Here is a 27,320-nt window from a genome sequence, read left to right on the forward strand (position 1 = left end):
CCACGATTGGTCCATTTCTTGCTCTGACCTCACAGGGCATCATTGTGATGCAACTCACCAGAACCCTTTATAAGACCTCAGCTGGTCTTGTCCGCAGAGCCCTGGAAGCTGATTTTGGTGACCTGACGGCTGGACCTATAGTTAGCGAGCGTTTTTCCGTGTTTTTGCCATTTTGTTGATTTTTTTTTTCTTTTTCTCTTTTTTCTTTCTCTTTTTCTCATTTTTTTAATTTGTGTCTTATCATTTTTTTCTTTCAGTTTTAGTTTCTCCTCCCCATTTTTTGTTTTTCCCCATTTTCCCCCTTCTTTTTCTCATTTTATCTTATTATTTGTTTTTAGTTAGTGTTGCTAGTGTTAGCATAGAGACCATCATTGACATAGTTATAGCAGAGTTGGTGTAGCTACTAGTTTGCTAGCATAGATAGTATAGTTAGTGTCAGCACTGTTAGTCTTCTCCATAGTTGGTGTGGTGGGTATAGTTAACAGGTTCCTAGCATAGTTAGTATCTGCACTGTTACCATAGTTGTTAGCATTAGAATAGTTGTATAGCACGGTTAGCATACGCAGTATTGTTAGAACAGTTAGCATTCTTAGTGAGGGCTTAGTGGTAGTATAGTTAGTGGTAGAGTTAGTATAGTTAGGTCATTAGTATAGCTTAGTGGTAGTTAGTATAGTTAGGGATGCAGGACTTCACAGCCATCTCGACTAACAAGATGGCTCGTATCGCAAATTATGACATACTTCACACCATTGGCGAAGGCCAATCCGCCAAGGTGAAATTGGCCCGGCATCGTCTCACCAAGGGACTGGTAGCCGTCAAGATCATCGAGAAAACAGATCAGACCAACCTCCGGCAACTCTTTCAGGAGGTCAGGGCCTTGAGAAGCATGAACAACCACAGGAACATTGTCCAACTCGTCGAGATCATAGACACAGAGGAGACTCTCTTTTTAATCATGGAGTACCTCAGTGGGGGAGACTTAGCCACCTACCTGGACGCCCAAGGCTACCTGACCGAGGGGGAGGCCCGAGGCGTGTTCCGCCAGCTGGTCTCAGCCCTGCGGCACTGCCATCGGCGGGGCGTGGTGCACCGGGACGTGAAGCCGGGCAACATCCTCCTGGAGGCGAACAAGATCAAACTCTCAGACTTTGGCCTGAGCGACCAGTGGCACCCCGGAAAAAAACTGAACACCTCCTGCGGCACCCTTGAGTACATGGCCCCAGAACTCTTCCTGGGGCTGCCCTACACAGGCCCAGAGCTGGACGTGTGGAGCCTCGGCGTGGTGCTGTACACCCTGGTAACGGGATCCGCCCCCTTCACGGGACGAGATTTCCGGGAGCTGCGGGACTGCACCTGCACAGGGCACTACCGTGTGCCCGAAGGCCTATCAGGTGAGATGAAAGACTTGATGCGCCGTATGTTAAGGCTCAACCCGGCCAACAGGGCGACTTTAGATGATGTTCGGCATCATCCTTGGCTGAACGTGGGCCTGGAAAGGCCACTCCCGCCAGCCTATGGAGATTACCCTGGGGTGACAATGGGGATGACACTGGGCTGGTCGAGGGACCAGATCCAGGGCAGGCATACAAGCACTGGCAGAGACTCGAATGGACCCAAGGTGCGGGCCCGCACCATCTTTGTGAGGCCGGCTGTTTCCTCCGACCTCAGCAGCCAAGAACATACGCCTCCCGCCAGCCCTGAAGTGTCCACGCTTATTCCCGACTGGCTTTGGGAGACCATGGAGCAGGAGAACCAGGAGTCAAGGGAGAAGACCAGAGAGCCTGCCACTCCCTCACCCTGCCCGGAGGCGAGGACCGTCACCCCCAGCTCAGCCCCCTCCACTCGCAACACCCATGATGGCCGCAGCGCCCCAGCCACCGATCGCGCCGGTTACCGCCACGACACGTGCGGGACCAGGCTCACCTGTGACGCCTGCGGCGGGCGTGACAGCAGCCACACCCGTGATACCAGCTTCACGCGGGACACCAGAGACGCCTGCGACACCAGCCTCACCTGTGATACCAGCCTCACCCACGACGCCCTAAGCACCCAGGACACCACTGGGGCCTGCGACATAGAAGACGCCCGTGGCGCCCGCGATACCTACGGCGCCAGTGTCCCCAGGGACACCAGAGGCGCCCGTGACACCGGTGGTGCCCACGGCACCCACGATCCTCATGCCACCGTCACCCGGGACACCAGGGGCACCTGTGACATCAGCGGTAAAATCCCTGAAGGAACCCACTGCCCCCCAGATGTGCCTGATGCGGGAAGCTCCACCCTTGTTGGGCAGCCCCAGAATTTGTCTCCAGTCACTCCCCCTGGCCTCACCCAGAAGAAGAAGGGGGTGGCTGGGAGAATCTGGAGAGGTCTCCTTAAACATCTTTGCTGTGGGCTGCCCAGCAAGAGGGGTAAAAAAGTGAGCCCAGAAACACCCAGGGGATGACCTGCCAAGCCCCCTGGGACCTGGGCATGTTCCCACCTGGATGATGGGACTCAAACCCAGCACCTCCACCCCTTCAGACGAGATCGGGCGCGTTCAGGGTGGTATGGCCGTAGACACCTCCACCCCTTCAGGAAGCCTCCTGTCCAAAACCCTGACCAGCACAGAGGATGCTCTGCAGGGACCTGGGCGACCAGAAGAGGCACCACCCTGGCCTGGCTGCCCCTCCTCCCCTGCTGGGTGAAACTTCAGAGACTGGACTGTCCCCTGGGGCATGTCCCCATCCCCCACACTTCTGTCTTCCATGTGGTGGGGGAGAGGATAGTTATTGCCAACTCCTTGGTTCTTCCCTTGGTTCAATCTTATTAAACTTCAATGCTCCAGAAAGATGTATCACACTCTCTTTTGCATTCTCTCTGGTTAGAGTAGTGTGTAGGCATGTAGTACTTGGCGTTAATGAGCTAACAATTAGCACAATCATCCCCAAGAGCAACAGTTGCTGCACTGCAGGGTAGAAATGCAGAAAGAGTGTATTATTCCCCTGCACTGACATTATCTAATATTTTCAGAAGGGGCAGAGGAAACTTTCGGTCCCTGCAGCTAGGGCTAATAGGACCGGGACGTCTAGGATAGGATAATAAGTCCTGTGAACCAGCCAGTGTGCGGTGCGCTCAGGTCCCTGTGTGGATGCCTTTCCTGAATATGCTGCAGGAGCTGGGCGCGCTCCTTCCCCCATGGGCAGGCACCCTGAGGTGTGGCGTTTTTTACATTTTCTGATGTGAATTATTTTTAAAGTCTATTGAACTAAATAAAATGACAGGTGCTGCTGCTGCTGCTGCTAAGTCACTTCAGTCGTGTCCGACTCTGTGCGACCCCATAGACAGCAGCCCACCAGGCTCCCCCGTCCCTGGGATTCTCCAGGCAAGAACACTGGAGTGGGTTGCCATTTCCTTCTCCAATGCATGAAAGTGAAATGTGAAAGTGAAGTCACTCAGTCGTGTCCGACTCTTAGCGACCCCCTGGGCTGCAGCCTACCAGGCTCCTCCGTCCGTGGGATTTTCCAGGCAAGAGTACTGGAGTGGGTTGCCATTGCCTTCTCTGCATAAAATCTGAGGCCTGTGTTTTAACTGATTTTATGAATTATGCTTCCTAAATTGATGTAGAGTTAAATAGGATGTAATTAACTCTTCTTGACACACCCGAGTCACTGGGTGCATGCACAGGGGCCCCTGGTTATCTGAGGACTGTGCTCCAGCCAGGTGACTCCCCAGGTCACATCTCACTCTGCCTGTGTTTCCTCTTCCTCAGACAGAGGGGTCAAACTCAGATTAATCTTTTAAGACCTTCAGCTTTTTATTTTGTAAGATGATTTTTCTTTTGATTGTGGACTTGTTTTTAAAGTCTTTCTTGAATTTGTTACAGTATTGCTTCTGTTTTATGTTGTGATTTTTTGGGGGACATGAGGTGTGTGGGGTCTTAGCTCCCTGGCCCGGGATTGAACCAGCACCCCCAGCATTGGAAGGCGAAGTCTGAACCACTGGACCACCAGGGAAGTCCTCACTTTAGCTTTTTAAAAATCACTTTTCTTCAGATGGAGCCAGCTCTCCAGTTGGGTAAGGGCTTCATCCTTTCATCCTTCATCCTGCCTGTTTCTGCAACAGCCCGAAATCTTGCTGGTCTCTGATACTTGCCTTCCATTCTGGAAAAAGAGAAGCCAGCCTGATGTTTCTGGAAGCACAGATGTTGACAGACAGCTGGAGGAGAAGTGGGGCTGAGTCATGATCTCTGCAGAATCAGGAGGGCCCCGCCCGCATGGGCCAGGTCTTCCTGATGAAGAGCTCCCAGCTCTTTACACAAAGCTGGATTCTACTCCTGCGCTGGTGGAGCCAGAGCCCTAACAGAAGAGGGAGCTCTTCTGGTTAGCTTGTATCCAGAAGAGCTGGCTGGAAGGGCAGGAGGGGGATGGCCCCTGGGGGCGTGGGGGTGCAGTCTTACAAGGAAACCACAGGCAGCTCTAGGCAAGAAGGGAGGTGCTCTCCTGCATCTGATCCCCTGTGTTTCTGGGTTTGTATCCAGGTGAGTCATCTTCATGCCTGGTACTCTGTTAGGCTGTGCGGTATAAAGGCAAGAGTGTGCCCTTAAGGGGCATCACACACTAGAGGGGAGACACCTACTGCCCTCTATCACACATCTGCTGTGCTTACCCTGTGCATGTCCACATAATGCTTTTTTTAAAAAAAGAATTATAGTGACTGACTCTTTGTGACCGCATGGACTGTAGCCCGCCAGGCTTCTTTGTCCGTGGAATTCTCCAGGTAAGAATACTGGAGTAGGTGGCCATTCCCTTCTCCAGGGGATCTTCCCCACCCAGGGATCAAACCTGGGTCTCCTGCACTGCAAGCAGGAGTTCTTGACTATTTGAGTCACCAGGGAAGCTCATCTATATCTGAGGCATCTTAGTTCCCCAAGCAGGGATCAAACCTGCACCCCCTGCAGTGGAAGCGCAGAGCCTTAACCACTGGCCCCCTAGGACAGTCCCTGTCCACATAACACAGGCAGGGTGAGATGTGACCTGGGGAGTCACCTGGCTGGAGCACAGTCCTCAGATAACCAGGGGCCCCTGTGCATGCACCCAGTGACTCGGGTGTGTCAAGAAGAGTTAATTACATCCTATTTAACTCTACATCAATTTAGGAAGCATAATTCATAAAATCAGTTAAAACACAGGCCTCAGATTTTATGCAGAGAAGGCAATGGCAACCCACTCCAGTACTCTTGCCTGGAAAATCCCACGGACGGAGGAGCCTGGTAGGCTGCAGCCCAGGGGGTCGCTAAGAGTTGGACACGACTGAGTGACTTCACTTTCACATTTCACTTTCATGCATTGGAGAAGGAAATGGCAACCCACTCCAGTGTTCTTGCCTGGAGAATCCCAGGGACGGGGGAGCCTGGTGGGCTGCTGTCTATGGGGTCGCACAGAGTCGGACATGACTGAAGCGACTTAGCAGCAGCAGCAGATTTTATGGATACCCAAACAGGGCTATGAAATTTCAGTGGAACTTACTACTTCATCAGTTTTATCCAAATGCACAAAGATTCACGGAACAAATGGTCGCACGGCTAACATCTTAACTGCTGAATATCCTTTTGAAAAAACATAAAGCCCCTGGCTAGTGGCAACCTGCTTCCTTGACTGGTGACAGGAGAACATGGGCATCTAAGCAAGAAGCACAAACGGCCTCCAGACAGTCGGTTCGGTAACCCTGAGTTCTGCAAAAGCCAAGCAGAGGCGACTGAAACCTTGCAAAACATAGGTTAACAGCTGAGACCACAAACCTCCAAAAGCCTGAGCCTCAGCTGCTGTCACTGGTGGCCCTGCTCTCAGGCCCTTCGGAGGTGAGGGCGTCTTTTCCTAACCCAGGGACTGGAATTCCCCTGATACGCTGGGAATGGGGAGGGACGGAGGAGACCAGCAGCGCAGTGATGAACATGCGGGCTTTCAACACTTCCTTTTCCAAAAACTCGGACAAGCTTACAGCCGGCTCTTTCTGGGGGGTCGGGGGGGGGGGGGGGGAGGGCACAACTGGTGGTTTCTTTTTAACTGCGAGGAGAATTTGACACAAGAGAGAATTCTTTTCTTTCAAAGTATCTGAAGGCAAGCAGAAATGTCTAGACGTGACTCAGGGTATACAGGTTTCCAGTGCTGAGGACAACTTCACATGGCTCACAGCGAGGAAAGGGCATCAAGGTACGATGCTCCCCTCCTGTAGATGCAGGTGGCTTCCCTGGTGGTTCAGGGGGAAAGAACGGCCTGCCCATGCAGGAGACACAAGAGACGCAGGTTCAGTCCCTGGGTCAGGAAGATCCCCTGGAGTAGGGAACAGCAACTCACTCCACTATTCTTGCCTGGGGAATCCCAGGGACAGAGGAGCCTGGTGGGCTTTCCCGTCCATGCGGTCGCAGAGTCGGACACAACTGAGCGACTAGGACAATCAACGTGAGCACAGTGAGCTGCCCCGGTTCTTAGTCCAGGAGCTCTGTAAGCTCAAGCACGCCTTGTCTGAACGACCGTTCGCTGATTAACTATTGGGCTGAGCATTTTGGGGGCAAAGATGAAAGCATAGCGTCTGCTTACAGGTTCGGGGCGGGGGTGCAATTCATAAACAACTGTAGACCACAGAGCAAATCGAACTGTTATAACTGCATAACTACCGCATCCTGATACACCAAGAGCCAGGACAAGCGCCAGGAGCTACGCCCATGCTTTTCTAGCACCGTCTCACCCACTCCTTACAAAACTGCTGTTGCTATCAATATTTCTGTCCTCATTTTGTAGGTGACATGACTGAGGCTCAGAGACATTTGACTCCAAATCATACAATTGGTAACAGGGACTTCCCTGCTTACGCTGGAGGTCCAGTAGGTTAAGACTCTGCACTTGCAGTTAGGGGGCAAGGGTTCGAACTAAGATCCCACATGTGCTGGCATGGCCAATAAATAAATAAAATTTAAATTTTTGAAATAAACAAAATAAAAATTTGAGACAATCAGTAACGGTAATCATGGCTGTTACAGGGCACTAGAAATGTAGAAAACTGTGCTACACGAACACAGCTCACATGGAATTTTCTCATTCCAACCTCACAATAACCCTCTAAGTTAAGCAGTATCACTGACACCAACTCTCCAATGAGGAAATGCACAGAATTTCTGTAAGGAGCCTCAGCAAAGCTGGGTTAAGAGCCTAGGGCCTTGTGAGTCGGTAGCAAGTACCCGTCACCGCCACCCCCGCGTCTATGAGGTGGGGCGCCCTGTGGTATCAGGAGGCTTGAGGAGGAGGTGGCATGTGACACCGATGCCGTGGTTCCCTGCCTACCTCCCGGGGCCCGTCCCTTCCTGCTGGGGACGAGCAGAGTCCTGGCACGCCCATGCATGATGGAAAACGCAAGGGGCTTGCTTTTACAGGTCAACCATCATGATGGGAGGACTCCGGGCCTGCCTGCAAAACCTGAGACCTTGGCTGCTTGCAAGGGCCACGCTTCTCTCCTCCCATTCTCTCATTTTATAGAACAGCCAGCTGCAACAGGGCCCCCAATCTAAGCACAAAGAAGCTGGAAGGCCTGCAGCCACTTCCCACCCCAGATTAACCCAGGCCTGACGCAAAGCAAGAACAGACCGGCATGTCTGAACGGTGGTCAGCGCGACCCTGCTGAGCTCCTGTGGCAACCCCCTCCATCTCCCCCGAAAGAGGCTGGGCCAGCCTACTGGCCCTAATTAAACTGCATCAGCCGTGTTCACCTGGGGGCCCAGCAGAGGGTGGAGAAAACACCCAACGAATGTAAATGTTCCAAACTTGAACGCGCTCACAACAGCCAGACGGCAAACGTGCAGAAACTGATTCTCCCATGGTAATCGCGACATTTCAAAGCAGGGCGTAAGCTGAATGCACCTCCCCACAGCACATTATTCAGCCCTGGGACTTGAACACGATCCCGAGGGAGAGATTCAGAGAGGAAGGGTGGTCTGTTTCTTCAAGGTCTCTTTCCTTCCTGAGGCACCTGAACTTGAGCCTTTTAGACGCAGGCTCATCAAACGTACTGTGGCTGACTCTCCCCGACCCCATCGGTCTCTGCACCACCAACAGGAAGCACCATTCACTGGGAAGACATGGATGGATGCCCGGCAGTCAGCCCTGAGTAGCCATCTCTGCTCAGATGTAATGAGTAATTCTCTCTGCACTCTGGTTCCACCAGATTTGTCCTTGGACTTGAAACTGTAGCACTACTGGAAGTGATGACTATGGCCCTGTGCTTGGTCTCAGAAAGTCACTTTCTCAGCTTTGCTCAGAAAGTCACTCGTGCCCCCCACCCCTGGCAGGCTGCTGCTGCTGCCCCCCGAACAATGCCAGGGACCTCATGGCTCGGGCTGGGGTCTTCCTCAGTGGCAATAGGGGCATCTCCCAGCACAGGGGTGTGGCCCACACAGCTGAAGACATCACCTTCATTACATGACTCCCAGGGCACTCTACTGAGATGGTAAAAAGGCCCACCGTGGATGTTACCTACAATAATGGAAGTCACTTAAATGCCCACCAGCAGAGAGATGGTTGCTCAATCAAGGGACATCCACATGACAGAAAACTGTGCAGCCTTTAAATAGCTTGGAAATGTCCAGAATAAGCAAATCCATAAAGACAGAAAACAGATTAGTTGAGGGACTAGCAGGCTTTGGAGGGAAAATGGGGAGTGATTGTTAATGGGGTTCAGGGCTTTTCGGGGGGTGGTGTGATGTGTTCAGTTGTGTCTGACTCTTTGGCACCCCATGGACTGCAGCCCGCCAGGCTCCTCTGGCCATGGGATTTGCAGACAAGAACAATGGAGTGGGTTGCCATTTCCTACTCTGGGCACAAGGAATGGGGCGGGGGGCAGTGATAAAGATGTTCTAAAATTGACTGTACGACTCAGAAAACAGTAAAAAAAAAAAATATTGAACTGTTTCTTTTCAATGGAAGCACTATGGTATGTGAATTTCATCTCAATAAAGCTGTCATAAAAAAAATGATGGTTTGGGAGACTAACAACGTAGAGAAATGCTCAATATAACGTTAAGTGGGAAAGATAGGTTTTAAAGCAGATTATTTAACAAGATCCCACTTTTGCAAAAACTTTAAAAAACAACACACACACATTCACAGGCTTACTGCCTTCTACTAATTCTACTTCTGCCATCACTACTGCAACTGCCTAACATTTAATGAGTGTGTAAACCATGCACCAACCACTAATAAGTTATTTTCCATGCATTTCTCACCTACAGTCACAACAGTTGGGTGAGATTGGTTGTGTGGTAGATGAGGAAACGGTCACGACATATGGACACAAAAGACTTTGACCAAGTCCATGCAGTTGGTATGTGGTGGTACAGAGGAGATCCAAGACCAGGACCATCAGACCAAAGTCTGGATGCTCTCGATCTCTGTGCAGAATTATACAGTGGCCAACAGTCTTCAGAGTAGTGAAAGCACAGGTGACTTAACCTTGGTATTATTCCTGTTATGAAAATTCCACAGTAATTTTCAGACTAAGGAAAGACAAGAAATAGATGTAATTCTGACAACAAAAAAGCAAGCGGTTCCTGGACTTCCCTGCTGCTTCAGTGGTTAAGACTCCTCACTCCCAATGCAGGAGGTGTGGGTTCAATCCCTGGTCAAGAAATTAAGGTCCTGCATGCCACACGGTGTGACCCCCCCCCCCCCCTCGCAAAAATAACAGGTTCTAAGCACCTGCTGTCTTATAATAGGCCCTGGGCACAAATAACACCTTGACCAGACAATATCACAGCAAATTATTTTCAAGAGGGAGATGTACAGTGTTAATACAAAAAGCTATAAAAACACTAGCAATCAGTTGAGGCTCAGTATAGACTGTGAACAGCTGGAAGAGGGCAGGCCTCCTATGCTAGCTGGGAATTCAGGGCAATAGGTTCCCTGACCAGATTTCTCCTAGCTGGAAAACGGCGTTGGCTTAATCGTCCCCTTGAGGCCCCTGGGGCTCTCTGAGGCCCCCAGTTTCAATTCAGGGTGATACGTCTTTCCTTGCCCCAAGCTCAGGATCAGGGCGGGAGGGCTCTCTGGGCTGGCACTGACCCCATTCCCGCCCATGCTGTCCCTTCTCTGGGTCACAGCACAATCGTTCCCCGAGCCACTTCTGGAAAGACTCCAGCTCTGTCCCTACTTGGCCTCCATCACTCCTCTCAAGACGTGGCCCCCAGCTGCGGTGCAGATGTGGCGGGGAGTCTACCCGTGGAGGAAGGACGCCACCGAGCTCCCCAGCACTCACTTCCTCCTTGCATGGCTGCCACACTGTCTGTGCAGAGCTGGGATCCAGGACCTGGGGTTCCTTCCTCCCACTTCTGAGGTGCTCCTGCGTCAGGCGCCCTGGAGGCCAGCTGGTCCAAAGCCATCACCCTACAGACGCAGAAAGTGGCTGGGGCGAGGGGAGGCAAAACTGGCGCGGAACGTCACCAGTGCCACTGGGGGCCTGAGTCCGGACCTCCTGTGCAAACATATTCCTGCCTCATTAAATGGGGACCAAAAACTCCAGGTGTTTGCAAAATTTTAAAGTTGAGCATCTTTCACGTTTTAAGAAGAGCTCTGAAACAGGAACTAAATAATCAAGCACATAAAGGCACTAATTTTTTCAAAAAAAAAAAATGTCCACCCACCTATGATACGCTGTACCTCTCTGCCGGGATAGCCTCTGATAGCGCCATCCCAAGTTTTCCAGGAGAAAACCCCCAGGACAGGGCAAGCAGCCATATTTAGTTTCTCAAATAATTTTTAAGTCAAGACACCCAGCAGCCCTAAATCAACACTTCCCTCCTGTCCTGCCCCCACTGAGAGGGGTGTCTGATGCTGCAGCTACTGCCCCGCCTTGCAACGAGAGATGGTTGTAATCTAATTCCCAATGTGTCAAGTAGGACATTTTCACTGCAGCTAGACCCAGCTGGAAATGAATCCCTTACACACACACACACACACACACACACACACCCAACAAAATATAAAACAAAAAAAAGACGGAGAAAGACAGAGAGGGAGATTGATGGCTTCATCTAGTCAAATGGAACAGGCATGAAATAAAGCCAATACCATCACCATGGGTGTGCTGCCTGCCTTCTCCCCGCCTCACGAAGTCCATCCCACCCTGGGCCTTTGCTCAAAGGGTATCCTCTGCCTGGAATGCTGTACTCATCTGTCCCTCATGGTCCAGGTCAGAAGGGACGCTGTAAGCTCTCTCTGGCTGGAACCAGTTGTGGCTTCGCTTGCATTCCCAGAGCCATGGGATCCGTCTTCACAGCACTGTCCACTACACTTAACTCTGTACCCTCTCCCTAGTCCCCATTCGCCTTCGAACACCTTTGGGGCAGAAATCGTATCTCTAATTCATTGTTACCCATCCCCCTCAGCATCCAACACAGAATGGGCACACAGCAGGTGCTCAAACAATGTGAGAAGCAAATTAAACTGAACTTAGTCTGATATTGCGGAGGGGGCTGGGGTGGGGAGGGGTGCGGCTTCCCAGGTGGCTCAGTGGTAAGGAGTCTACCTGCTAGTGCAGGCGAATGAGGGTTTGATCAGGAAGATCCCCTGGAGCAGGAAATGACAACCCACTCCAGTATTCTTCCCGGGATAATCCCATGGACAGAGGAGCCCGGTGGGTTATAGTCCATTAGGCTGCACAGAGCTGGACATGACTGAGCACGCACACAGTCTGATGGGAGGCCTTCCCGAGCAGTTGAGATTTTTACAGCCGTAAGGAATCTGTCCTATGGGTAAGCTTTACGATGGATCTGTCTTCATCCCCATGTTAAATGAGTATTTATACCTGTATGTGGGATGGGAGAGAGTATAGGATTCTATCAAATAAATCTACAGTGTATTTTTTATCACATGAGAATCCAGCCTGTCTTTACATACCACCCTTCTTGAGCCTATCAACTGACTCAAATAGAAAATTAAACATGAAGCCATCAAGAATATGTTGAACCCAATTTATTGTTTGTTTGGCTTGGTTTGGGGGGTCATGTTTTTGATTGGGTCATATTATTTCAGGACCTCTATCTGGAATTTTTTGTGCAACTCTTGATCAAATGATCTGATTTATTGGAGTTTCCGGTGAAACTTCTTGCTTCTACTCTGTGCTTTTATGATGCTTTTGCTGAAGACACTGCCTGGGCCATCCCGGGTCTCCACACCCATCACCACTGGCAGCAGCTCCAATGGAAATACTCTCACTCCCTCATGTCTCGCTGAGAAAGGAAACCCCATTTGCCCATAAACCCATCCACCGCATCTGCACTTTTGAATATTCAATTCCATTTCAAATTAAATAACCACTTTTATACTGGTTTCTGCGATGATGTAATGGTAGTTTAGTTCAAGTTACTGTTGTTTGTACACTGTCAAAAAATAACACAGAGAACTAATTTTACTTCAACACTTTAAAAATTTCATAATTCCAAATCCAAATGGAATTTAACACCAATAGCAATGCTTTTGAAAGCATTCCAGAATGCAAAAGGACTTTTCTTTCTCATATTAAAAAAGAAAAAAAAGTTTTTCTTTCTCCTAAATAGCTGAGAATAGAATAAAAAGTTTGCCTCTCTAGTTAATCTCACGCCAATTTACTTTCTACCTCCATTATCACTTCTTTCGAAGTCAAAGGGTGATCTTTATTCACTCCCCCACCAGGAAGGAGAAGCCCCCCAACTAGCCAGTGGCTGCCCTTAATGTGAAGACACAATTTTCATTTTTATAAAAAATACTTCAGAAAATATTTTTTTTAAAAATAAAAATCTAACAAATCGATAGTGGCTACAGAGAAATATCTTTTAAAAAGGGAAAATAAAGTGATGAGCTAAGGAAAGTATCTTCACATTACAGTATGAACTAGAAATTAAAACATATGCAAAGATTCTATAAGCATAAAACCATTCAACCTTTTATGATAACTTTTGTTAGGAGGTCTAACCAGGTTGTACTCTCAAACGTCATGGGGAAATTACAACTATACATCTACTATATAGACTCTATCTACCCCTCATTTCCTAAATGCTCTCCCTCATCCAAACCCGTTGGATCGCTTAAACGGTGGTTTTAAAAAGAATTATAACCCAAAATACTAACTCTGATCATCTTCAGGTGATGGAATTACAGGCACCTTTCACGCTCTCCTTTCTTTCTACAATAAACAGGCATGGCTCTAACAATAATAAAGATACGGCAGGACATTCCCCATCCTGAAGCAGAAAGGTTTGTATCAAATGGTCACAAAAATAAAAAAATCATATTTTTGCTGATTGTGTTGATAAAATGAAGCCCCACTGCAACTTCCTGGTGGTCCAGTGGTTAAGAATCCGCCTTCCAACACAGGGGATGCGAGTTCAGTCCCTGGTTGGGGAACCAAGACTCCCCCGTGCCATGGAGCAACAAAGCCCGTGCACCACAGTTAGAGAAAGCCTGCCCAGGTGAATGAAGAGTCTGCACAGCCAAAACAAAAACTAAAAAAATAATAAATAAATAAACTCTGTCACAGACTATTAGATGTATTTTAAAAGAGGCTTGCTCCTTGAAGGAAAAGTATGACAAACCTAGACAGCACACTAAAAAGACAGAGACATCACTTTGCCGACAAAGGTCTGTAGAGTCAAAGCCATGGTTTTTCCAGTAGTCATGTATGGATGTGAAAGTTGGACCATAAACAAGACTGAGCACTGAAGAATTGATAGTTTCGAGTTGTGGTGCTGGAGAAGACTCTTGAGAGTCCTTTAGACTGCAAGGAGGTCAAACCAAAGTCAAATCAAACTAAAGGAAATCAACCTTGAATATTCACTGAAGCTCCAATACTTTGGCCACCTGATGAGAAGAGCTGACTCATTGGAAGTGACCCTGATGCCAGGAAACTGAAAGCAGAAGGAGAAGGGAGCAGCAGAGGATGAGATGGCTGGATGGCATCATCGACTCAGTGGACATGAGTCTGGGAAACTCCAGGAGAATATGGAGGGCAGAGGAGCCGGGTGTGCTACAGTCCATGGGGTCACAAAGAGTCAGACATGAGTTAGCCCCTGAACAACAGCAACATTATACTGTCCCACTCGGCCCTATCACTAATGAACCTAAAATTTTAAAGGAAATTGCTAAGCTCTTGACGCTGTTGGAGGCACCCACAAGCTTTCCCTGGAGACCTAGATAAGAGGAGCGATTCTTTCTGCATTTCAGGCCTCCCTTCTTCCTGTCTGGCCAGCTCCTTGGGGCAGCATCGGCCTCGGGGATCCATTCACAGCTTATGAGTGCCCTGCGGGCAGGTCCTGCTGGCGCAGCAGCCTGACTCTACCAAACCAGCCAGCCAGGGGAGCCGGGTGGGGACCAGTCTGCAGAGATAGCTCTTTCCACCCAAGGCTTTAGGACAAGCAAGGAGGAGGAACCCCGGGGTGGAGGCAGTCCTGGCCAGAGCTCCCTCTCATTCCTCTGGGGTTTTTCCACCAGTCCTAGCCGAAGCAGCTCAGCCTGTCTGGCCAAGTCGGGCCGTGGAGACGTCCATTAATTGACCATCTCCCAGTCCCTTGCTGGTGACCTTGGCCACGTTGCTTTGCCTCCCTCTGCCCTCGGGGGCCTGACACCATCTACTTGGCGGGTTACTAGAGGGTCAGGATGATATGGAAAGCTCCCAGAAGGGCTCAAGCCAGGGAGAGGACTTCCCTCTTCTTAGGGCTGTCCACAGCCTGTTCAATCCTCTCCCCACCTCTAGCCTCGAGGGGAAAACGGAGCTGGGGGCTGCACATCCTATGTCCCCCGCCCATCACCTGGCCGCGGGGTGGGCTGGAGGGAGTCCAGCAGTGGGGGTGTGGCTCCCCCAAGCCCCTTACATCCCCTTCCTCCCCGGCTCGGAAATCGACGCAATCCAACTGCGAGGCAGCGGCCGCCAGCGGAGGCAGCGAGGCGTCCCGGCGGGCGGGCCGGGGTCCTCGGAGGGCTGCGCGCGGAGGGCGCCGGCCCCGACCTACCTCCTCCGGCAGCGTGACGGTGTTCCTGCAGTTGCGCAGCCGCGTAGTGAAGCTCGACGTGGTGGGCGAGTTGTAGTCTTCGGTGGTCTCGGCGATGAACTCGGAGACCGAGATCTGGTCCGGCATCCTGCCGGGGGAGGGGGCGAGACACAAGCGAGGGCGGGGGGGTGAGTCACCGCGCAGGCTCCCGGGGCCGCGGGCCGACCGGCGGCTCATGAACGGCCCCCGCACGCAGCCCGCCACCCGCCGCCCGGCCTGGCGCGGCTGCGATCCCGGCGGCGGCGCGAGAAAGCTCTGGCGGGCGAGAAAGGAGGCGGCGGCGGCCGCGATCAGCACGGAGCCCTTCAAACTCCGAGCGGCGCGCGAGGTTGGGAGTTCTCAGCTACCCGCCTCCCTCGGCTCACGCCCTGCCACGGGGGAGGGGATGCTTCGCGGGGGGCGGGGAGGGGGCGTCCGGGGCCGGGCAGGTCGCGGCGGGCCGGCGCTGCCTGCTCACACGCTCTGACAGGCGGCAGCGAGGACACCGACTGACTGAACACACGCTCCCGCGAGCGGGCGGGCGGGGCTGCCGCGACAGTCTCGGGGACATACAAGTGTTCTGCGCACGCGCTGTCGCGCCCCGCTCCCTGCGGGGCCCGGCCCCGCCCCACCCACAGCGGCCCGGCCCCGCCCCGCCCACAGCGGCCCGGCCTGCCCACTCCAGCCCCCAGCCCCGCCCAGGCCCCGCCCCAGTCCGCCCCACCCTCACCGCCCAGGTCCCGCCCCGGCCCCCCCCCAGCCCCGCGCATGTCTCCGACTGGGTCCCCTCTCACCCGGGGCCCGGGCCACGCGGCTCTCTGGGCGGCGAATGCCCGCGTCCCCAGGGCCGCCCCCGGAGCGGTTACTTGGGCGAGCTTGTTACGCGAGCGTTTCTCAAGAAGGGGGACCAAAAAAAAAAAGTTGTGCGCGTTCTTTTTTAGCCCCGTGTGGGTGCAGGAAGCGAGGCCCGGAGAGCCGCCTCCGTCTGCCCGGGTCGCGGGCCCGGCGAGAGGGGCGCGCGGTGGCGGCCTCTGGGGCCCGGCTCGCAGCTTGCCCGCCCGCCGGCTCTGGCCCCTCAATCCCTTGACAGGGTGCTCACTAGCCTCCACCACCCCCCCCGCCCCGCCCCGAAGGCTAGTTTTGTGCGGTTTGCTGAAGCCGCTGAAGTGCTAAGTGAAGACCCTATAGGAAGGTTCCCCCCCACCCCACAGTTTTCTAATCTTTCACTTATACTGGCTTTTGTTGTTGTTATTGTTTTTAACGGGAAGGACACTGGAGGGGAAGAGGTGTAAAAGGCATTTCCCGAGGTGCAAATGGTGTACAATGCTAAGTAGATGCCAAATTTCAGCGGAAAAATTACCAAGAGATTGCTCATTCCTCGGCCCTGGCAGATAGCTATTCAATCTACTTAGCCCAAAGAATCCATTTAATTTCTCACCATTGATTGCGGATCAAATTGCTTTAAAAAAAAAAAAAAAAAACACCACAAACTAGGCCCTTAGGAAGCGCCTGACGATTGGCTCCTATAATTGGAGCCAACTGAAGCCGGCTCATAAAGTCCCAAATTCACCAACCTGGGCAGAAGTCTAGCCCCCCCCCGGGCCTCCTCTGGGATTGAGTTCTGCGATCTTGTACAGTTATCTGTCCTCTGGTCCTTCCCCGAACCACAACAGAGTGCCCACTGGCAGGGAGGGGCATTGGACCCGGGAGTGATTGCCAAATGAAAACTGCATCTCCTCGCTCACTGCTGACAACTATTTACTAACGCCCTCCTCCTGCCGCTGGAGATTCGGAAACAGACAATGCCGCTACTCTTCCATCAACAGTAGTAAGGGAAACAGACAAGCAATATACATGTAATATAAAGTGAAGTATATACAGAGTAAGCAAGTGATGCAGGAGCTACGGTTTGAGGAATGAGCAGAGAAAACCTCCTTGACAAAGCGACATCTAGAGCAGAAGAGAGAATGAAGGGACTTTCCTGGTGGACCAAGACAGTGCAGGGGACCTGGGTTTCATACCTGGTCAGGGAACTAGATCCCACATGGCACAAACAAAAGTTTCTGAGACGCAGCTAAAAAGATGCTGCAGTGGCAACAAAGACCAAAGGTCCTGTGTGCCACAACTAAGATCCGATGCAGCCAAATAAACAACAAAAAGAAGAAACGAGAATGAGGGGCTGCCTCTGCAGGTATCCTGGTGGCTATGGGATCTTGGCCTTCAGTTGCCTCCCATGAACATGAAAGAAGAGGGCGCTAGCCCCATGAGGCTGGTAAATGATAACAGATGAGAAGGTGCTCTGTGCCCAGGAGAGCCATTGTACAAGTTCAAGGTCTTTTGTCTGCCTGTGCTGGCAATATCTCAAAACAACCTCCTTGAAAATGGCTCCCTTCCACAGGGAAGGACCTGTGGGCATACATTTTAAAGCTAGAGGAGGGCGAAGAGCCTCATTGTCTGGACCAGCTCCAGGGTCAACCTGTGGTCACACCCTCTGGATGTTCAGGCGGTATTGATGGTCTGCGTGGGATCTACACTGTTTCCACTGGGGTTTTGCTGTGTCCTTTGGCAAAGCTGTGGGCTGTTGCCTCGGTGACTTGGACTGAGACAACAGCTCCTGTCACAAATCACTCTTCACAGTCTGCTTTTCCACTAGGACCCTCAAAGACCCGTCAGACTGGACCAAGGCCTCTGGAGCACTCCCCAAGAAGCTTCTTGCTTGGAAGATTAGCAGTTTCTCCCCAAGCATCGCTCTCAACTTGCTGAACACCTGGTAACAGTCCCAGCAGGATGGGTCTCCCTCAGACCCCAGGACAGGTAGGCGCTTGTGCGCATCTAGGGCTTCTGCTCACAGCCACGTGGTCCTTCCCACCTGGCCCTTACTGTGTATATTACTTACATATGTGTGCATACGCAAGTGTATATGTGCTATGCTCAGTTGCTCAGTCATGTCTGACTCTCTGTGACCCCTTGTACTGTAGCCTGCCAGGCTCATCTGTCCATGGGGATTCTCCAGGCCAGAATACTGGAGTGGGTTGCTATGCCTTCCTCCAGGGGGGGTCTTCCCAACCCAGGGATTGAACTCAGGTCCACCACATTGCAGGCGGATTCTTCACCATCTGAGCCACCAGGGAGTGAGTGTATGTGTATGTGCATATCTATGTTTATATGTCTGTGGTTAAAAAAATGTTGTTTCTAGAATTTACTGTACCCCCAGAAGTCATAGGTTGAAATCCTAACTGCATATTATATATATTTATAAAATGCATCTATTATAGTGAAGGACAGGGAATCCGTGTCCTTCTGCAGTCCATGGGGTCACAATGAGTCCAACAAGACTTAGTGACTGACCAACAATAATGCATATGTATGTGTGTATATGTGTGTATGCATACATATGTTTATATATCTGTGGTTAAAACCCACTCCAGTATTCTTGCCTGGAGAATTCCGTGGACAGAGGAGCATGGCAGGCTATAGTCCATGGGGTCACAAAGAGTGGGACACGACTGGGAGACTAACACTTTCACTTTTCATTGTTTAACTTTAGATGAAAATGGGGAGTTTCTATCTCTGGCATATGACTAATAACTATCTTTATGCTTCTAAGGAATAATTAATTTTTCAGTTCACAGAGAAATAAGAATGGGGAAGAGGAAGATTCATGGAGGAGGGATATAAGAGTGAAACGAGAGATGGAGTTTGAAAGTGTGCCTGTGTGTTAATATATTTGATAATGATAGTGAAGAATAGAAAGAGAAAAGCTGTGAGTGCTTGAGTCTCCTTAATGGGAAGAATAGAGGTCTGAGGAAAAAATATGAATCATGTTACTCTTTGGTGACCATGCAGTGGCACTGTTGACATGAGACAGCATCGTGCTGTCACTTCCAAATTATGGTGTGTGCATTCTAGGTAAGTGCAAGACTGTCCTTTAAGGTGCCTGAAGAAAATATTTTGTTGTTGCTGTTTAGTCGCTAAGTTGTGTCTGACTCTTTTGCAATCCCATGGAGTGTAGCCTGCCAAGCTCCTCTGTCCATGGGATTTCCCAGTGCTATTTCCTTCTCCTGGGGATCTTGACTGCCCAGGGATCGAACTAGGATCTCCTGCATCAGCAGGAGGATACTGTACACTGAGCCACTAGATATTAGAACTCCAATTTCTATTTAGATTTTATCTTTAGAAAACAGATACACACTAAACGTTGCTAGTATTGAATATATGATTGATACTGGCTCCATCACTCATCACTTAAGTAGAGGATTCTGCATCACATGGTCTGCAAGAGGAATGGGAGCTCTGTAACTCAGGGTTGGTGGCAGCTACCTCATTCTCAACTTACAGTGATGTGTTGTAGTTTTCATGTTCTTGGTGAAATGGATTTATGTACTGTATTACTGATTATGATAAATTAACAGTCTTAAAATTTTAAGTACAAGTGACTTAAAATATTTTCTGCAAAGAAACTGCTGGTCAACATGGTCCTAATAATTCAAGACAACAGCAGGAAAATGGAAAAACAGCATGCCTCATCCTAGTTTGAACTTTTTCTCAGCTATATTGTGAGCTAAAAACAATAGCTATTGGTGATATGTTATCTAGCAGCATTTTTTTTTTTTTTTTGAGAAAACATACCCACTTAATCAGTCTTTTTGAAATAAAAGTGATATTTTTGATAATAAATGAGAAAATAATGGCCTTTGAAGAAAACTCACGGTTGGGGGAAAGAATTTTGAAAGTTCATATTTAGAGATATTTTCATCATTATGTGATTTTTGTTCCTGAGATTGAGACTTATTTATTTTAACTGTAAAACTCTTATATTTCAATATAAATAATGCTTTGAAAGTGAATTTTCTAATTTGTTAAAAAAAAGTGTCCATATGAAGCCATTAGGTAGGTTTTAAGATCATCTATAAAAATATAAATATTACATACCTTCATTTAATTTGTAAACAAAGAGATTAACATTATAGAAGATGGAAATTTCTTGATCAAACATAAGACTTGTACATGAATATGGTTTTCCATAGGCACCTGTGTTACTTTGTGACGTGTATTTTTCAACTAGGCAACCATTAAAATGAAAAAGTAAGTTTAGAACCAGGCCATCAAATCAGTTCAGTTCAGTCTCTCAGTCGTGTCCGACTCTGTGCGACCCCGTAGACGGCAGCCCACCAGGCTCCCCCGTCCCTGGGATTCTCCAGGCAAGAACCCTGGAGTGGGTTGCCATTTCCTTCTCCAATGCATGAAAGTGAAAAGGGAAAGTGAAGTCGCTCAGTCGTGTCTGACTCTTAGCGACCCCATGGAGTGCAGTCTACCAGGCTCATCCATCCACGTGTGCAATGAGTGCGGTTGTGCGGTAGTTTGAACATTCTTTGGCATTTCCTTTCTTTGGGATTGGAATGAAAACTGAGCACATGAGTCATGATTATATAATTAAGAAGTATCCTGCTATGTTACTTCTGGGTTTACATGTGTGGAAAATTGCCTTCTGCAGGATGTAAGCAAAAACGTGTTCCACACTTAGTCTTGCACTCATAAGAAAGGCGGCTTTGGGGTCTGAATAGGATTTTGAGAGGTAGAAAACATGAGGTAATGGTGTAAAAACCAAGAGATAGGAAAAGAAAAGCAAGTTTGCGGAAGAATGAATATAGTGTTTTGGCTGAAGCAGAGCTGCATTAAAAGATAGCGTTGGGGACTTACCTGGTGGTCTAGTGGTTAAGACTCTGAGCTTCCATGCAAAGGGCATGTGTTCTATCCCTGGTCAGGGAACTGAGATCCCATGTGCTATGTGTCACTGCCAAAAAACAAAAACATCCACATAAACAACAATAATGAAAAAGATTAACAGAGGTGTATTTGGGTAGAATTAGAACAGGAAAAAATTGAACAAGTGAGGAGGCAAAAGAGAAGTTTATTGTGCTCACCTAGGCATGAGGGGCAAGGGCCAGAAGGAATGAAACTTGGAGGGAAGAAAAAGGGAGTGCAGATGAAAGCACTTTTGAAGTGCAGCCTTCAAAAGACAAGTCAGCAGGGCTTGGACACATTAAATGACAGGTGAGCAAATGGAAGAAGACAGAATGACACCAGTATTTTCATTTAAGTTGGTGTGGTGTGTACGTTGACATCAAGAAGAGCAAAAGTAATATTTAGAAGGGCAATGACAGGTTTGACTTTTTCATGTTGAATATGAATTAATAGAGAAACATCTGAAGTAAAATGTCCAGGGGCATTTGGAAAACTTACATTGCTCTGACCCGCAGATGGAGTTGGAAGTCATCTGCATGGAGGACAGAACTGAAAGAGGTCTTTATTATCCAAAGATTTATAGTGGAAAGGTCATTTAAATAACTTCATACAGAACACCACCACTACATACCTGTAAATGGTGGAAAAATTTAATAGGAAAAAAGTAATTACAGTTATTTGTATGTTATAATTAAAGCAATTTCTATTCTAATTCCAACTGGCCACTAATTCCTAGAATGAGCAAAGAATTAATTTCTTTTTGTCGCTGTTTTATATACCCAGTGAATCTGTGCACCAGTCTCTCGGAATCTACACTCTGTGTTACTTTCTAAAAAATTGTGTAAATGTACATTTATTTTCTAATCTTTTTGTCATCACAAAGTTTTTTTTTTTTTAACAAAAATCATTGGTATATTGATTTGAGTTTTGTCTGGTCTTTTATGCACAAATATCACACATAGTAAAAAAGTCAGTCTTGGACTCTTCAACATGTAGTGAAACTTTAAAGACCCTTTTTTTTTTTTTTCCTTTTTCTTTTAAAAATATGGAACGCTTCACGAATTTGTGTGTCATCCTTGCGCAGGGGCCATGCTAATCTTCTCTGTATTGTTCCAATTTTAGTATATGTGCTGCCGAAGCGAGCACTAAAGACCCTTTTAGCAAGCAATCTGAATGCAAGATCCTTTGATATTTTATTATTGTTTGCCTTGAACTAGCTTTTTGATATTTTTTTTTTAAATTGTGGTAAAAGACACGTAATATAAAATGTATTAATACCATCTAAAACTTTTCAAGTGTGCAGTTCAGAGTGTTAAGTATATTTTACATTGTTATGCAACCGATCTTCAGAAATCTTTAGTCCTGAAAAACTGAAATTTCATAACCATTAAACAACAATTCTCCATGTCTCCTTCCCCTTAGCTCCTAGAAACCACCATTGTGACATTTTCTTTTCTTTTTTAACTTTTTAACCACACTACAAGGCACGTGGGATCTTAGTTCCCTGACCAGGGGTTGAACCTGTGTTCCCTGCAGTGCAAGGGCAGAGCAAGAAGCAGGATCTAGGTGTTTCTGGGTGCGCAGCTACAGTATCATTATAGTAGTACTAAAATCTCACAAGCACATGTCAAGATCAATATATTTTATTAGTCTAACGATTACAGGGAGTTAAGTTATTGGCCTTAAACAAAAGGCCAATAACTTTGTTTATGTGACATAAAGAATGGAATGAAAATTGGGATTTTGATGTCTAGTTCTGATTTTATCACAAAATATGTGACTTTACACAGGTCAGTTTACTACTCAGACTGAACCTCTCACATTTCTTCTGGCTGTGATTCTACACATAGTACGATACACCTTTCCTAAGGCTGACATCTAGTGGATACACTTAAATTTAGTATTTAAAAATGAATAAGCTTAGTTAAGCTATTTTAAGTAAAAAACTCACTAGGAAGCCTGGTTATGTGCAATAAGTACAATAAATTAGGAGACCAATATTGCTCCTTAAATGAAAGTGAACCATGATAAAATAATATTACATCAGATTGTCCTGGCATCTTTGAATTTGATTCAGAGATTACGGGTACTCTTCCATACACCCAGCCATTAAAAATTAAGCCACTAGGCAAATTAGCCGCCTGAGTTGCAAATTTAGAAGAAAGCAAAGAAATGCTTCCTGCTCGAGTGTCCTGCATTCAGGGACAGACACAGGATATGACAAGGGCTAGTACAAAGTTCTAAGTAAGTGACTTAGGAGTGTATAAGATGGTGTATGATGGAAACATGAAAAAAAAATTCTGAAACTCAAAATTACCTATTTTATAAGGATTATGAAGGTTTTTCTTTAAAAACTATGACCACTGAACAAAAGCAGTACTCTGAATTCAGTTTCTTAAAACCTACCACTATTTTGAAATCAGGGAAAAATTACATATATCAATACCTGTATGTGGTAAAAATACATACATTGAAAGGCAAGGGAATGATAAACACAAAATCTAGGATACTGGTTATCCCTGGGAAGGCACAGGGCCACAGGAATGGGAAACTTCAGAGGTTTAGGGAATACTCTAGTCCCTCAATGGCTGGTAGATTCATGGAATTCTTTTTAAGCTTTTAAATTCCTAAATAAACTCTAGCCTCCAGCAGACATTCTATTATATAGTCACTACTCAATAAACATTAGTTGAATTAATGAATGAATTAAAATTCAAGTGAAAAAAGCTTGTTCATCAAAGAAGAGCGTATCTAAACCAAGGGCATCCGTAAAAGGTGCAGCTTTAGGTCAAATGAAACAAACTGCAACTTTACAAAGTGGCGGTAAGCTTATGGAATGTGCTAACTACAAAGGAATAATTAAACTATAAGTTCCACAAAAGCTGCTGTTGCTGCTAAGTCGCTTCAGTCGTGTCTGACTCTGTGCGGCCCCATAGACCGCAGCCCACCAGGCTCCCCTGTCCCTGGGATTCTCCAGGCAAGAACACTGGAGTGGGTTCCCATTTCCTTCTCCAGTGCATGAAACTGAAAAGTGAAAGTGAAGTCGCTCAGTCGTGTCTGACTCTTAGCAACCCCATGGACTGCAGCCTACCAGGCTCCTCCGTCCATGGGATTTTCCAGACAAGAGTACTGGAGTGGGGTGCCATTGCCTTCTCCGCCACAGAAGCTGAGAAACTTAATTAAGGGCAAGGCTAACAGGCAAAGGTTTACTGCTGATAAACTGCTGATAACTGAACACGTTAAAGCCGATCTAGACAGCAATGTTATCTTCCCACAACACTCTTTATCACCTCCGAACAAATATGCATTGGTATTTCTCATGTTCTTATGCATTACAGCAGTGAGAGCCAAAATTCTTAAAATCTTGATCCTAAAACCTAACATTCATCCTCAGAAAAATCACCTCTTAACATATCTTGGCGGGGAGGGTAAGGGCTACAGAGACGTTTTCGTCCACTACATATACACATTCTGCCTCATTCTCAAGGAACTTGGGCCTCACTCCCAGGTAAGGAGGTCTCAAGGTGGTGAAAAGGAGGAAATAAGAACCCACCATCATTCTTTTCCCTCAGAGATTTCAGAGCAGAAGAAAAGGGGGAAAGCAGGAGACCTCCAAGCTCAAAGAAATCTGCCAGTACTTGATGAACACAAATAAGAATCTCTAGTTAGTACATTATGACTGTAATGGTTAAGAGGCTCTTAAAAACTGTCCTTCAGGGACTTCTCTGGTGGTCCAGTGGTAAAGACTCAATGCTTTCACTGCAGGGCGCTCAGGTTCGATTCCTGGTTGGGGAACTAAGATCTTGAATGCCACAAAGCACAGCTAAAATAATTTTTTTTTAATTAAAAAAAAATTTGTCCACTTTCCCTCATAATTTGAATTAAAAGGTATTCTCTGAAGCAAGAATTCCATTTTTTTTTTTTTGGATGGACTGTGGTTTCTTCTTTTTTTTTGGCTGTACCGTGTAGCAAATTCGGATCTTAATTCCCCCACCAGGGATCAAATTTTTGCCCCCTGCACTTGAAGCACTCTTCCTAACTACTGGACCGTCAGGGACGTCCCTGTGGTTTCTCCGTAACATTAACAGTCACCATGAGGAGTGAAAGATACCAGACAGAAAGGCTTAATATCCAATCATCAACGAGTAAGAAAATCTTAGACCAGGAAGGGACCATCCACACTGGCCTTGGACTGATTTTGAGCTTCCAAAGCAGTGAGAAATAAATTTCTATTGTTTATGAACCACCTAGTCGGTGGTCCTTTGTTAAAGCAGCCCAAACTAAGACATGCATTAAAATGGAAGACTCAAGCTTGACCATCTAACCTTAGTAAGAATGTATTCTACAACATCTGTTTATGCCAAGCTGTAATCGAGTCTCTGCTTAAATACTTTATTCTGCATGAGTACATCCAAAGAGGAAGTCATTCTGTTTTCAAATGACACCTTTCTAGACTTGAGTCAATTTTTTAAAACTTTTTAGAAACTTCAGCCAATAATCAAATGACACACTTAATCTGACATGAAGCCCATCCTCAACCACCACACAAAACCTGCATGAAGCTGAAACTTGCTAATTTCTCCTCCTTGGTCCCAGTTCTCACCGGCCTCCTGGAACCAAACTAACCAAACAATCCCTGTGCTGCTTGACAGCACGGCTTTTAAGAACATCTTTAAAATATGGTATCAGAGTCAGATTACAATGATAGAAAGAATCAAGGACCACAAGCAAAAAAAAAAAAAAAAAAAAAAAAACACCCAAAACAAAAACCCCACAAATGTTCTATTCAAAAAAAGCAACTGGCAGACACTTGGTGACATTTTACAAGTCTTGACCTTTTTTTTGTGCTTCGGTAACACAAACATCAGAGCACTTACTATTTGCATCCTCCCTATGACAGTTATGACATTTCTTGTGTTAAACTTTAAGTATCTCAAGCTGATATGCTATTTTTTACATGTTTATTTCATATTCCTTGAACTAGAACGTGAGTTCTCTGAAGGCAGGGTCTCTCCAAGGTATAACTCCTCTTCTACTCCCTTTTCTACAGACTAGGTTGCTGTTTCTGTGATTACTGATTAGCAACTAGAAGTTTTTTCAAAGCTATTTCTGTTAGGATATTTCCTAAGGAATGGATTGTAACTCTACTTCTTTAAGATTAGTTATACAAACATAAAAAACTCTACACTTACTCAAACATGATGGAGAAAGAAAGGTCTAATGGATTTTTCACTAATAGGAGTTCTTTATCTGAGGTTCAGAGAAAGAATTCGGTGATCTGTGAACCTGAACGGGAAACTTCTTACTAACCTTTATGTGAAATTTAGCAATTCCTTCAATTAGGATTATAGGCAACAAGCCACTGTAGGATTAGAAATATCTATTGAACATGGTATTAGTAAAAATCACAGGTATTTTCATATTACAATTACTACAAATTCATCATTATTTATTTTTTATCATTATTTGAAATTACAGTACTTAACTAAATTGTCACTAAAGCTTATTCTCTAATGTGAGAAGCATCAAAAATTTGTATTTTTAGTATTTGTTAACTGTATTTCAATAATAACGGGTTTCTTTTTTAATTCTATGCATTTTACTTCATAAAACCATGGATCATTATTAGAATTCATGAAACAACAACAAAATAAAAGGGGGGTAACTCCTGCCCTATAATAGAGAGTGTGGGTGAGGTGATTACAATTCCAAAGAATGACCATAACTGTCATAATCATATCCATTATAATAAAATGACAGGTGAGTTTTAAAATATAAATACCTGCTTATGATTAGAAAAAACAAAAAGGGACTTTAAGCTGATCATTTTCACTTAGACAAGAAAAAGTATATCTATAGAAAAATTAATTTTCAAATACCTATTAACTTGTTATAATTAAAACAATCACAGGATTGTAAATGGTTAGGTACTCAGGACCCTTTAACAGCGACTATTTACTGTTGCTGTTGCGTTCTTTACTTTCACCATCTTATAAAAGGACCAAAATCCATTATAGGTAGAATTCTTATATTAAGAAAATATGTAAAAATGTCTTTCCTTCTAGCTAGCTTCAAAATATACACATACATTTTATTTCTAACTACTAAAACTATGGCTTGGACTTTTCCTACTCAACTATACTGGTGATAGCTAAAATGACTTAGAAAGGAATTCAAGGAAAAACACATACCTCTCCTATCGAAAGGAAGCTGTAAAAAAAAAAAAGTTCCAATTAATCTACATTACTTCCCATTCTAAGACAGAAACTAAACAATATAGGGTATTTCCTAGAGACATTTTTAGCAGTTCAATAATATGCACAGGACATTTTTCTTAAATTATGTTTAGCAGATATCACTTTTCATTTAAACCATAACTTTTCACATGTATTTGAATAATCATTTCCCCCAAAGACATATTTACCTTCAGCCAGTGCTGGTGATTCTGTTCGTGTCCCTCCTATCTGTTTAAAGAAAGGAAAAAGGAAGACAGTCTATAACATTATTTTTAAAACAAGGTTTAATTTTATTAAAACTAACTTTAACCACT

The 27,320-nt window shown here is 46.7% G+C and overlaps 2 protein-coding genes and 1 non-coding gene across 10 annotated transcripts in view; 1 reads left to right on the forward strand and 2 right to left on the reverse strand.

The window, feature by feature from the left end:
• Positions 1-27,320, reverse strand: part of TERB2 (telomere repeat binding bouquet formation protein 2) — a 240,773-nt gene that overhangs the window by 46,729 nt on the left and 166,724 nt on the right. For all 8 annotated transcript variants that reach the window (XM_043919097.1, XM_043919104.1, XM_043919091.1 and 5 more), the window contains one exon: positions 992-1,117. The gene's annotated coding sequence lies outside the window, so the exon portion shown is untranslated. The remainder of the gene's footprint in view (positions 1-991; positions 1,118-27,320) is intronic.
• Positions 680-2,446, forward strand: LOC122704998 (serine/threonine-protein kinase MARK2-like). Its single transcript, XM_043920169.1, has one exon. The coding sequence runs from the start codon at positions 680-682 to the stop codon at positions 2,444-2,446; it is 1,767 nt and encodes a 588-aa protein (XP_043776104.1).
• LOC122706093 lies at positions 21,810-21,916 on the reverse strand. The gene has a single exon (XR_006344333.1). It is a non-coding gene; the product is annotated as a U6 spliceosomal RNA (small nuclear RNA).

This window comes from Cervus elaphus, chromosome 12 (assembly GCF_910594005.1).
Source record: "Cervus elaphus chromosome 12, mCerEla1.1, whole genome shotgun sequence".
Taxonomy (NCBI): domain Eukaryota; kingdom Metazoa; phylum Chordata; class Mammalia; order Artiodactyla; family Cervidae; genus Cervus; species Cervus elaphus.